The sequence below is a fragment of the Terrapene carolina genome, unplaced genomic scaffold (assembly GCF_002925995.2).
Source record: "Terrapene carolina triunguis isolate 2854851 unplaced genomic scaffold, T_m_triunguis-2.0 Scaffold21, whole genome shotgun sequence".
NCBI classification, from domain to species: domain Eukaryota; kingdom Metazoa; phylum Chordata; order Testudines; family Emydidae; genus Terrapene; species Terrapene triunguis.
This window is the reverse complement of record NW_020664372.1, coordinates 36,448,959-36,461,452: the sequence shown is the minus strand read 5'-3', so window position 1 is coordinate 36,461,452 and position 12,494 is coordinate 36,448,959. Positions and strand designations below refer to the sequence as shown.

General features: G+C 43.3%; 2 protein-coding genes across 7 annotated transcripts in view; both read left to right on the top strand.

The window, feature by feature from the left end:
- RGPD4 (RANBP2 like and GRIP domain containing 4) overlaps positions 1-463 on the top strand; it is a 74,478-nt gene extending 74,015 nt beyond the window's left edge. The window contains 1 exon segment of the mRNA XM_029913359.1: positions 458-463. Coding sequence (XP_029769219.1) covers positions 458-463 — 6 coding nt within the window.
- Positions 464-3,916: 3,453 nt separating this feature from the next.
- CCDC138 (coiled-coil domain containing 138) overlaps positions 3,917-12,494 on the top strand; it is a 62,752-nt gene continuing 54,174 nt past the window's right edge. For 5 of the 6 annotated variants that reach the window (XR_003369606.2, XR_003369607.2, XM_026647704.2 and 2 more), the window contains exons 1-3: positions 3,917-4,043; positions 7,859-7,919; positions 10,319-10,457. Coding sequence is in view for 4 of the 6 variants with exons in the window: in XM_026647704.2 (XP_026503489.1) it covers positions 3,966-4,043; positions 7,859-7,919; positions 10,319-10,457 (278 nt within the window). In the remaining 2 variants the exon portion in view is untranslated. The remainder of the gene's footprint in view (positions 4,044-7,858; positions 7,920-10,318; positions 10,458-12,494) is intronic. The other variant, XM_026647713.1, reaches the window with a different exon arrangement.

Genomic DNA, 12,494 nt, shown 5'->3' with positions numbered 1-12,494 from the left:
GGGGGGGGGGGGGTCTCTCATCTTGACAAGGAATGCTATTCTGGACCTGAGAAACCTCTAATCACTGAAGTTTAATCGAAAGTGTTAGGTTATTGTGAAGAATTTTGGTTTTGATGAATTGGCCTTTTCCCACAAAGTTTAGTTGAAAAATTCTTGACCACCTCTAATTAATACCCCTAATGCCATGAAACTACCACCAAAGGACTGCACTTCTCATGCTGGAGCATTCCTGAAATTACTGCCCATGCCATAATTATGGATGGCTCACTCCACTGGAGGCGATTCATAAATTTGGTTTTGTACAGTATTTAGGGGTGGTGGAAATCAGCATTTGGAAAATAAGAGAAATTCTCATTTGCTGTATGAGCAGAGTTTGCCAGATGCACTGTGACTAATAAACTGCATTTATTCCATCTTTTACAAAAATTCTGAATTGGTTAATTTGTATTCTTTGTAGATGTAGAATCAATGCATAGAATACATATAAAACAGTTCTATTTGTGCATTCATGACATGCTCAAAAGTTTATTATGCACTTAGCATCTTGATTTAGAAAAACTCTAAATCTTTACTATTTTGTGTAATGAGGCCCCTGGCACCCTGCTCCAACTCCTCCTTTTCCCCTTTACTAGCGCATGGAACATGCACTTATCAAACAGGCTGCGGCCTTGAAGTTTTAAGAAAGTGGATACAGCACCTGCACTCTCCCTACTCAAAGTACCAAACTCAAGGCAGGGAATGCACTGTTTACACTTCCAATTGAAGTCATTTTAATATTAGACATAACTGATGAAAAAATTCTCCATTTTAAAAAAGTTTTGGAACAATTAAAAATGTGGACAGATAAATACATAAATTACTTTAAATGAACCTTATCTTAATTTTTAAAAATTCCATTTGTATGTTTTGGTCTCCAAAGAACATGAATCAACATATCTACCTGCTGTAGCACTGCAATGTCCATTACAGCGTTTCTGTTTGTTTGCTTTTATACTAGCCCCACGTGTAGGCTTTTGCTTTGTCAATTAAGTCACTTGATTTATGGAACATTTCCTGTGTTGATTTCTAAAACATCTCAGTAGAAATGAGGAGAGACTGCTGTAAATACTACCTAGTGAAGTAAGTAAATGTGCATGACTATGTTCCCATGTATAGGGGGGAAAAGGCAGGCCCTATCCAAAGGACTTCACATTGTTAAAAAAAATCATCAGTAGTGGTAAGGCTACACTAATATAAATGTGCTAGTACATTATGACTAGAGTGAAGTGAATAATAGAAAAAATGCATGCAAATTATCAAATTCAAAAGCAAATGTTGATTTGAATGTATTTGCCGCCTTCCGTGTTTGCTTTTTGTGAACATTCAAAAGTTTAATTTCATTATGTTGGGAAACTCTTGTCCATGACGAGAGTTTGGCAGCACAGCCTGAAAAGTCATTAGACTCTGGTTTCATCTGATCATGATGTTTGTTGCACAGCTGACATCCTTTCACCAGAATTATTTATCTCTGGCTCTCCTACTTTGTCCTAAGTTTGGTGAGCTGCCTTGTCCCAGTGTCACTGATTTGACAGGTCATAAGTCATTACAGTAGATGGTTCTTGGCTTTGAACTGGTCACAGAAGTAGTCTGGAAATCAGCAGAGGGATTGGAACAGAAGTAACAGGTTTTTGGCATACCTTTCTGTTGAGCAGGCAGGGTGCCACATTCTGCACAAGTTGGAGCCTCCACATTGCTGCTACCTGCAAACCCAGATATGGTGAATAACAGTAATCCTGGCTGGAGGTTACAAATCCATGGATAGATGTGACAGACAGGATCCTCATCTGGGAGGAAGAGGTGAAGTTTCTTTGCAAGCTGGTGATGGGAGAACCTGATCTAGTAGGCTAAATATTGAGTTGACGACAGCCTTGAGGTTTCATGCTACTTTGATGAACAGTAGGAAATCTCTGTGATGGAAGGGGAGGGCAGTGATGTAGCTATTTTTCAAAGCATTTCTGCCTCCCTGAAGTATCACTTTAATCTTGCCCAGGTTGATTTTAAGTTCTTCACCAGGTACTGATCTCCTTTGATATAGCCACGGGGAGGTGATCTCTTAGCCCCACTAAGGTTTGTCTCTTGTTGTGTCCCAAAATGAAGTTCACTGGCAAGGCTTCGAGGATGCTGGCAGATGTCCCATGTTACAGTTTTTTTGTCACTATTTTGCAATTATTTAGCCTAGGAATGAAAGGTTAGAGATGGAGAAAATGTATTCTGCATCAAGTGTTGGCTTTTTGAGGATCAGGTGGAATGTTACATTTTTCAGGGAGGCTGACAGGTTAATTTCTTTAAAGGAAACCTTGATTTTCCTATTCTACAGAGGGTGGCTTGAATATTCATCACATCTTCTCTCTTTTCATCATTTGTGGTGTGGCCAGATTCTGAGAGATGTGGGATGGTTAACGGGATGGGAATGTAAGTACAACAAGTTCCTCTTGTATACAGTTGCTCTGTTTTGCAAAATATCAGGTGAGCTCTTCATCAGGCCACTTGGTTCACAAACAGGTGCTCCTTATCTGTAACTTGAGGGAGTTACCACGTATTAGAGTAGGTTAGATCCTCTTCTGACCAAGAGAACTGAAAGGAATAGTGCAGTTATTCACTCTGCTGTATGCCAGCAGTCTGCAGGCCGCACTAGGCTCACAAAGAAGCTGCTGCTTTTCAGCTGCGCATAGTCACAGGCAGCATCGGCACAGATAAGAAACGAAGAGATTGGGGCAGAAAGTAGCAGTGTGATAGCATTCCTGTGCCCTGCCTTCCAATACTTCCTTCTGCTCCCAGAGCTGTATGGCAGATGCTAGCATTCTTGCAAGGTGTTCTACTTCCTCACAGATGATCTGATCCAAACTTTGTAGATACCTAGGTCTAAGTTCATAGAGGATAGGTCTATCTATGGCTATTAGCCCAGATGGTCAGATTAAAGGAAACTGAAGAGCTGACAGCAATCGGGGAAGTCAGTCAGTCTTCATATCATATGATCCCAAAGAATAAATTTGTGTATGAAAAAAGAAAAATTTAGAATTAAAAACTAACGTTGCACTACAAACAGGATGTGCTATATTCGAAACACTGAGATGTGATTGCTGAAGCTACCAGCAGCTATTACTATTTTAAATGATTATTGCTATTAATACATCAATTAAATAGCACAGTGCCATCCACCTGCACAGTGTTAAGGAAGGTGAATGATGAAGTGACAAGAGTAACAAAAATAACATTTTAAAAAGTAAGTAATGTACAGACAGGAAGCTCCATTTACAGTGGCTAACAAGGAAAAGTCAGGCCAGTTCAGGCAATGCGAACAGCAGAGAAGATACATTTGTGGGGCTTTATACAAATTGACCCGGGCTTCTTTTAAACACTGAATTATTATTGGGGGGGGGGGTTATAAACTATTTCACTGACCCAAGTCTCCGTTAGCAGCTCAGGACTTGGCTTCAGACAGGGCAGCGCTGCCTGCAGCCTTGGGCATAAGAGCGCAGCCCTGGGAAGCGGGTGCTGAGATGCCCCGTCCTGCCGGGGGGGGGGGGGGGCCCCCCCCCCCCCCCTCCCTTTGTGCAGCCCCTGCAGGCAGCTGACCCCGCCTAGGGTAACTGTTCCCCGCCTCTGCCACCGTCTAGCAGCGCCTCAGCCCCGGCTCCTACCCCCGGCCCTGATTTTGGCTCCGCTCTTCCCCCTGGCGCCAGCTGGTTGCCCCCACACCCCGAGCGTTCCGCCCGCCGAGCTGCGCCCTGTGAGCCCGCGGCCAGCAGGGGGCGCGCTGCCCCCCCGCCCCTCCACTACGGGCAGCGGCGTCAGCAGGCGTCACGGAGCTGGCTCTGTCGGCCGGCGCATGCTCAGTGCCGCCGCGGCGGCGGCCAACTGCCGCTCCGCAGCGGCTTAGCGCGGGGCGCTTGTGGCCAGTGGCGGAGGCGCGAGCGGGGCGGCTCATGGCGAGCCCGGCTCTGAGCGGCTCCGTGGAGCGTCTGAAGCGGCGCTACCTGCGCGGGGAGCCGAAGCCCGCGGGGGTGAGAGGCGCTGAGGCGGCCAGGGGAGGAGGGGGCGTGGATGGAGCGGGGGAGCAGGAGTGGTGGGGGCCGCCCGGAGGGGGGGGGGCGCGTGTAGGAAATCGTGGGGTCAGATCGTGAGCTGCTGGGTCGGTCCTTGGGCCCCTCTGGAGATCCAGGCTCCCTGGCAGCAGCGTGTCCCCTCCCCCCCAGGCGGAGGCTCCTGGTCTCCTTGGTGAGGGTCTCTGTAAAAGCCCCCGATGTACCAGCCTCATCTGTGGGTAGGGCGACCAGACAGCAAGTGTGAAAAATCAGGACAGGGGGTGGCGGGTAATAGGAGCCTATATAAGAAAAAGACCCAAAATCGGGACTGTCCCTCTAAAATCGGGACATCTGGTCACCCTATCTGTGGGGCATGAGGAGGGGTCCCGCCCCCAGCCTGTGGCATTGGGCAGGCTCCCTGGTGCCCCCTGTGGGGAGGGGTGTTACCCCAAAGTTTTCAGCGTTGCGCCGGGAGGGAGCCTCCTCCGTCTCTTGCTGCTGAACATTAGTTACTTCAGAAAGAAAGAATCGCGATGTGAGGGCTATGGGGGGCCATTCACATTAAGGGAATTAATCCTGTGGAGGTTTTGTGTTACCCTTCTTTTAGGTTTTTGTCACGTGTTGTGCCTCACCTTCAGGCTTTGGCATGATTGAGTGGTGTGGCATTGGAAATGTGCACCCCTTTGTGTTTTCTGTCCCTCTTCACAGGCAGCCGGTTAAAATAATAGCGTGTGAGGGAGTGTATGGAGTGCCAGAATCTGCTCAACACTTTGGGCAATGAGTGAGCCCTAATGGCTGTGGGACATGAGGCGTATTCTATATTAGTCTATTTTAGGGTACTCTGTAGCACCTATCATCATATTACCTAAGGACTTACTAAATAAATATTCAAACCTGTGTAACAATAAAATGGGAAGTGACCGCTAGTTGGTTGACTTGTGACACAGCAACATAAGTGGGTTTTGGGGAGGGATTTGGAGGAGGATCAGTTCAGGCAGGTCATTTCATGCATAAGGACAGTGTTGAAGAAAGCAAAAGAACATATGTGGTGGCTGGGTGGGGGATGGAAAGTGGTAGGAAGAACATGGATAAGGATGAGAGAGCAGAATAATGAAGGGCCTAGAAGATTAGAACAAGAACTTGATATTATGGATAGAGCCCTGGACACTTATATCCGCGGATGCAAATCGGTATCCACGGAGCTGCAGAGCTCTATCAGGAACCGCAGCAATGAAAGCAGCAGCCTGGTGGGCCGCTGCTCCCAGGAGCTAGTGCCCCGTGCTGGCAGCTCCTCCAGCATGGCTGTATCACCCCCAGTCCCGCTCTCCAGCAGCTGCCCCTAATTGTGCTAGTGCTGTGGGCTGGGCTGGGGGCAGTACAGCCACGCTGGAGGAGCTGTCAGTGCGGGGCACTGGCTCCTAGGAGCGGCGGCCCACCAGGCTGCTGCTTTTGCCTCCGCGGTTCCCAGTAGAGCCCTGCAGTTCCGCGGATACCGATTTATATCAGCTGATATTCACATCCGTGAATATAAATTTTATATCCACACAGGGCTCTAATTATGGAATAGATGGGATGGAGAGATTGAAAGAGATGGACAATGTGGGCTAGAGTAATGGGCAGTAATAGATGATTATAGCAGCTGCAGTTTGTATTGATTGAGGGTGAGGTGGAAAGATATGGTTGTCAGAAAGGCCAGAGAGGAGGAAACTGCAGTAATCAAGAGAAGAGATTAGGGCCTGGATGAGAGTTCTAGTTATCTGGACAGAAAGAAAGGTCAGATATTAGAAATGATATGTAAGAAACTGACAATTTGGAGAGAACCTGGGAGCAAGAGAGCAGGAAGAGTTGAAGATGTCTGTGAAGTTAAAAGTCTAATTGATGGAAAGGATAGTGATGTTATCAACAGTTGACAATAAAGGGGCAGTGGAGAGGGTTGCTGTTGAGCTAGGGCCATATTATAGAGGTGGGAAGAGCTGTTAGTGATCCCTATATTAAGAATGCTTAATGCTTTCCATTCTTGGGACCTTTTCTTTGAGGAGCTCACACACCTTTATTGTTTGCCAAAAGCCTTTGATATTTGACCGAGAGAACACCTTCAGGCTACCCATTTACCTTTTCTTTGTCCCATGAAATTCAGTTAATCTTTTGCCAAGATATGAACTATTAAAAATTGACATCCCTTCTCTCACTTGCATGCCCCAGGAAAAACATTGGCAGTTTGCCCAAGTAATTGAACACACGTACATTCTAAGTCCAAGATCATGCCAAAGCGACAATAGCAAGTTGTACTAGCTGGGAGCAGCCAGAGTGGATGGGACAGGTGGAGAGGAGGGCTCTCCAGACTAAAGACAAATGGATGGCCCCAGTGGCCCATTCTGCCTCCTTGGAGCATCAGAGGGGGGCAGTAATCAGGCTGGGTTTCTCCATCCAATAAATCCACCTGGATCCACTTCCCCGGTCTCCCTCCCCAGCCCCATGGGTACTACATGGGACTGGAGCCCTTCCAACTCCTAGAGTTTGGCTCCCCACTGACAATCTCCTGATTGTATTAGTCCATCCTCCCTCTGGGATAACAACCTTCTGCTGCCTGGTGAGGTAGTTCTGTAGCTCAAGTAGTACCAATCCATGCTGCAATGTTGAAGGTTCAGAGTTCAACCTCTGTTGATGATGCCTGTTGGAAAGGGGGGAAATGTTACAGTTGCACGATATAATTCGTTTTTACTTTTTTTCCTTAAAAAATAACACACGGAGTTGCATGCAAAAATTATCTTAAAAGAACATTATTGAAGTTGGGAAATGCTAGATTTACAGTTGTCTGTGAAACCTCAGTTCTGCCCCTTTGTGCATATGTGTTAAGATTAAGATTCTGTCACGGGTATTTTTAGTAAAAGTCACGGACAGGTCGTGGGCAATAAACAAAAATTCATGGAAGCTCGTGACTTGTTCCTGACTTTTACTAAAAATACCCTGGGGCAGGGCAGGGGTAGACAGAGTACTGCTTGGACTTGTAGCTGCTCTAGCCCCACCGCTGCTGCTCCAGCCCCAGAGGGGCTGACCCAGCCCAAGCCACTGCTCCAGTGGGATGGGGGCCTCTGCTCTTACAGCCCCGCAGCTGGCAGCTCCTTCTCCAGAAGAAGTCCCGGAAAGTCACGGAATCTGTGACCTCTGTGGCAGAATCGTATCTGTAGTTATGATACAGTCTTTTATTACACAATCACATACTATTTTTTCCACAAGAGCACAGACTGGATGCACAGTAGGGTAGAATGAGGGTTGCAGGAGCCACCTTAAATCTAGCATTTCTTAACATTCAAGTGCTTGAATTTGCAACCTAATGATACTTTAATGTAATTTTTTTAAAGTGTATAATTATAGGTTGATGGCAAGACATAAGGTAGGAAATGTTGGAGTGACAGGCTGAAATGTAGGACTGGATGGAGCTGTTTCTATGGCTACCTAATCTACTTACACCTATTTACTTGAATGGCCCTTATCACTGAGGTATTTGAGGGTCTCTCAAGTTTTCAAAAATAGAAATAATGTTAGCAATCTTTCATTTGTAGCTTATGGGGAAATAGCTTGATTAGTTTATAGGGTTTTTTTTTTTTGTTCGCTTATGTTCGTGTGAGGTTTCACTTACATTTTTACATAGGAAAAATCATCCTCTGCTCAAAGCAAACATCTTTTAACAGCAATTCCTTAGTAAAGGCACTATAAACTGTAAACAAATACATTGTAATATACATTATAATGGAATTAAAAATAGTAGGGACTTTTTTTCTGTTTTCTCTTAGGATTGTCTTTCAGGTTCATTACAGACCAAATGTAAAAAAGGAAACTCCCTAACATACACAGGTAATACAACGAAAAGGATGTTTTGGATATCTTTGTTAAAAGGAACATCAATTCAAATTCACTATTCTTTAAATTTATCTTAAGAATTCCTGTGCTTTGGGGGAGTAGTTTTATATTCTCTCCAAGTGTATTTTAAGTAGGCAGACATTGGTTTGTGTTTGTGAAACTTGGGCACCAGCCTGGAAGTGTATACATATGTATGGATTCTACAGGAGTACTCTAGGAAACCTCTTTGCGTTGCAGTTGCGGGTGGGTTGGCAGGAGAGGAATTGCTAATGCTTATGTATCTTCCCTGTGAGAAGGAGGGCTGCTGGTAAGGAAGATATGGGTAAAAAAGAGTATTGCTCCCACGGTGTCTAAAAAGAAAGCTCCACTAGCTGGACATTAAACCGAAAACTAGTACCAATAATCTTTTGGGGGAGGGGGAAGGTGACTATAATGGCGCAGTACTGCAATAGAGTCTTAGGCCTGGTCTACACTAACACCCCAATTCGATCTAAGGTACGCAACTTCAGCTACGTGAATAACGTAGCTGAAGTCGACATACCTTAGTTCGAATTTACCGCGTTCAGACGCGGTCCACACGCGGCAGGCAGGCTCCCCCGTCGACTCCGCGGTACTCCTCTCGCTGAGGTGGAGTACCGCAGTCGACGGCGAGCACTTCCTGGTTCGAATTATCGCGTCCAGACCAGACGCGATAAATCGAACCCGGAAGTTCGATTGCCAGCCGTCGAACTACCGCGGTAGTGTAGACCTGGCCTTAGGCTGTGTCTGCACTGCCACTTTCAGCGCTAAAACTTTTGTCCTTCAGGGGTGTGAAAAAACACCCCCTTGAGTGACTAAAGTTTTAGCGCTGAAAAGCGCCAGTATAGACAGCGCTTTATCTCCCGGCGATAAAGCTACACTGCTTGTTTGGGGTGTTTTTTTTGGTTTTTTTTATCACCGGGCGATTTCTCCCCTGGAGATAACGCGTGTCTACGCTGCCCACGTCACAGTGCTGCTGCGGCCGTGCTGTAACATGGCTAGTGGATTTTCCATAGAATGAAAATCCGCTACATGCGCACCCCACTCACGGTAAGTAAGGCTCTAGTATATGTATGACAATCTTATTATATATGTTTGAGAAGGTGAGGATTGGCTATTTTTGGGATGTGGCAGAGAGAAGCATTTGGTTATCATTGGCCCATATATGAGAACTGGCTGCCATCAGATGGATTGTGTGGGATGGAGTAAGTGTCTTGTTGAGACGGGGTCGGTTTGTAGGAAATTCTTTGAGGTGGGTGGTATTGGGTAGCTCCCTATGTGGCAATATGTTGCTTTTATAGCCACGTACACAGGGCTGTCCTTAGGGGTGGATCACCCGGGCAGCCGCCCAGGGTGCCCGGTGGTCAAGGACGCTCCGTGTGGCAGCTTCCCCATGTGGGTGCAGGAGGGATTGCAGGGGTTAAGGGCTGGGTTACAAGGGGGCACCCACGGGGGACAGGGACAATGGGGGGACACCCATGGGGGCCAGGGGGCCAAAATACAAGTTCCTCTAGGGCTCCAGTTTCCCTAAGGTTGGCCTTGCGTGTACAGTACATGCAGGTGCCTAGGATTGCTGACTGGAGGGGACACAGTTAAACATTGCATGACGCAAATTATAAAAAATAAAATTAAAACAGGAAACTTAAAATCTTTAAAAAAGTTTTAGGTTATATAACCTAAGACATTTATATACATTCACTTTTTAAATGTACAGGTATGAACTTAATGGTTACTATGCAGGTGGGGTTCCAGAGAAATGCATGTTGCCATGCTGATGCTCATGATAAGCAAGTAACAGGCTATGTTGTTCAAACTTCAAATTTGCACAGCAATTAGCATATGAATGCAAATTGTAAAACTTCAGGAAGACAGATGTGACTTGAAAACAAAGTTGAGGTTTCTAAAATGTTTTTAGTAACAGAACTAAGCTTTTAAAAAGATTCTCAAAAATGTAATAAGTTTGAATGTTCTTTAAAATTGACTTAATGGTTTTAGAAACGCAAGGTGGATAAGGTAATATCTTTTATTGGAACAACTTTTTTTGGTGAGAGACACAAACTTTTGAGCTTACATAGAACTTTTTTTCAGGTTTAATTTTGTTAGGACTTTTTTAGGACTTAATTTTTTTAGTCATCTATAAAACTTTTCAGTTTTAAATTATTATTGAAATACAATTTAGCTAGTATTTTGTATTTCTCTAAATTTAATTCCTAACTTGTCAGAGCTTGTTCTAATATGTTCTGATTCTGGGTTTTGTTCTCTTAAGCAATAACCCTTACAGAGTACAAAATATATTAATTAAATCATTCTGGATTTTTTTAATGTGTGCTTTTCAACTGCAAAATGAAATATTTAATATTTGAATTATTTTATAGGTAACTTGGACAGTTCATCAGATAATACAATTATGCCTTTGTCTATAAATTTTTCACAATCAAAAAGTACCCACAATGGAAGAAAGCACTGTAGCAAACCTCTTAGTGACTTGTTCAAGAGTTTCAAAAACTTGGATTGGTAAGAGATGAACCCTCATTCCCTCATCTGTCCTTAGACCCCTTTTTCTTCCTCCCATCCTCCCCTTAAACCCAAAATCCAAACAAATCATGAGTTAACCCTTAATACATTATGTAGGATTTTCAGATGGATCCAGTAGCAGGTTGCCATGTGCAAGGCATAGCTTTCACAGTTTTTGTATACTCATACTTTCGTGGTCAGTAAGGATCAGCTTCTGTCTGACTAATGTAATAATGTGAATAGGGCTGTCAAGCGATTAAAAAAATTAATCGTGGTGTTAATAATAGAATAACATTTAAAAAATATTTTTGGATGTTTTCTACATTTTCAAATATATTGATTTCAATTACAACAAGAATACAAAATACAGTGCTTACTTTATATTTATTTTTTATTACAAATATTAGCACTGTAAAATTTTTCAATTTAAAAAAAAAAGTATTTTTCAGTTCACCTAATACAGTACTGTAGTGCAATCTCTTTATCATGAAAGTTGAACTTACAAATGTAGAATTGTATACAAAATATAACTGCATTCAAAATAAAACAATGTAAAACTTTAGCGCCTACAAGTCCACTCAGTCCTACTTCAGCCAGTCACCTGAAAGTGAGAACAGGCATTCGCATGGCACGATATTTATGTGCCAGATACACTAAAGATTCATATGTCCCTTGAGGCTTCAACCACCATTCCAGAGGACATGCGTCCTTGCTGATGATGTGTTCTGCTCAATAACAATCCAAAGCAGTGCGGACCAACGCATGTTCATTTTCATCATCTGAGTCAGATTCTACCATCAGAAGGTTGATTATTATTATTATTATTTTTTTTTTGGTGGTTTGGGTTCTGTAGTTTCCGCATCTGAGTGTTGCTCGTTTAAGACTTCTGAAAGTATGCTCACACCTTGTCCCTCTCAGATTTTTGGATGGCACTTCAGATTCTTAAACCTTGTGTCTAGTGCCATAGCTATTTTTAAAAATCTCACATTGGTACCTTCTTTGCGATTTGTCAAATCTGCAGATAAAGTGTTCTTAAAATGAACATGTGCTGGGTCATCATCTGAGACTGCTATAACATGAAATATATGGCAGAATGTGGATAAAAAAGAGCCAAAGGCATACAGTTCTCCCCCAAGGAGTTCAGTCACAAATGTAATTAACGCATTGTTTTTTAATGAGCATCGTCAGCATGGAAGCATGTTCTCTGGAATGGTGGCCGAAGCATGAAGGGGCATACAAATGTTTAGCATATCTGGCACGTGAATACCTTGCAACACCGGCTACAAAAGTGCCATGCGAATGCCTGTTCTCACTTTCAGGTGACATTATAAATAAGAAGTAGTCAGCAGTATTTCCCATAAATGTAAACAAACTTGTTTGTTTTAGGGATTGGCTGAACAAGAAGTAGGACTGAGCAGACTTGAAGGCTCTAAAGTTTTACATTGTTTTGTTTCTGAGTGCAGTTATGTAACAAAAAAAAATCTACATTTGTAAGTTACACTTCCACGATAAAGAGATTGCACTACAGCACTTGTATGATGTGAATTGAAAAATACTATTTCTTTTGTTTATCATTTTTACAGTGCAAATATTTGTAATAAAAAATAATAGAAAGTGAGCACTGTACACTTTGTATTCTGTGTTGTAATATAAATCAATATATTTGAAAATGTAGAAAAACATCCAAAAATATTTAGTAAATTTCAATTGGTATTCTATTGTTTAACAGTGCAATTCATCACGATTAAATTTTTTAATCGCGATTAAATTTTTTGAGTTAATCGCGTGAGTTAATTGCAATTAATCGACAGCCTTAAATGTGAACACTGATTTTGGGTAGGGCAGTTCATCCACTTACTTGAGATAACTATATGTGTAGGGCTCAGCTAGTGGGATGCAGGGATTAAGATATATATATATATATATAAGGGACTAAACAAGTGAGGAGAAAGGGAGACAGCCAGAGTTGACAAGATAGTCTTAAATCTATTTAGAAGACTCCAGAGAGATAATCTTAATGCACCAAGCTGAAAGAGA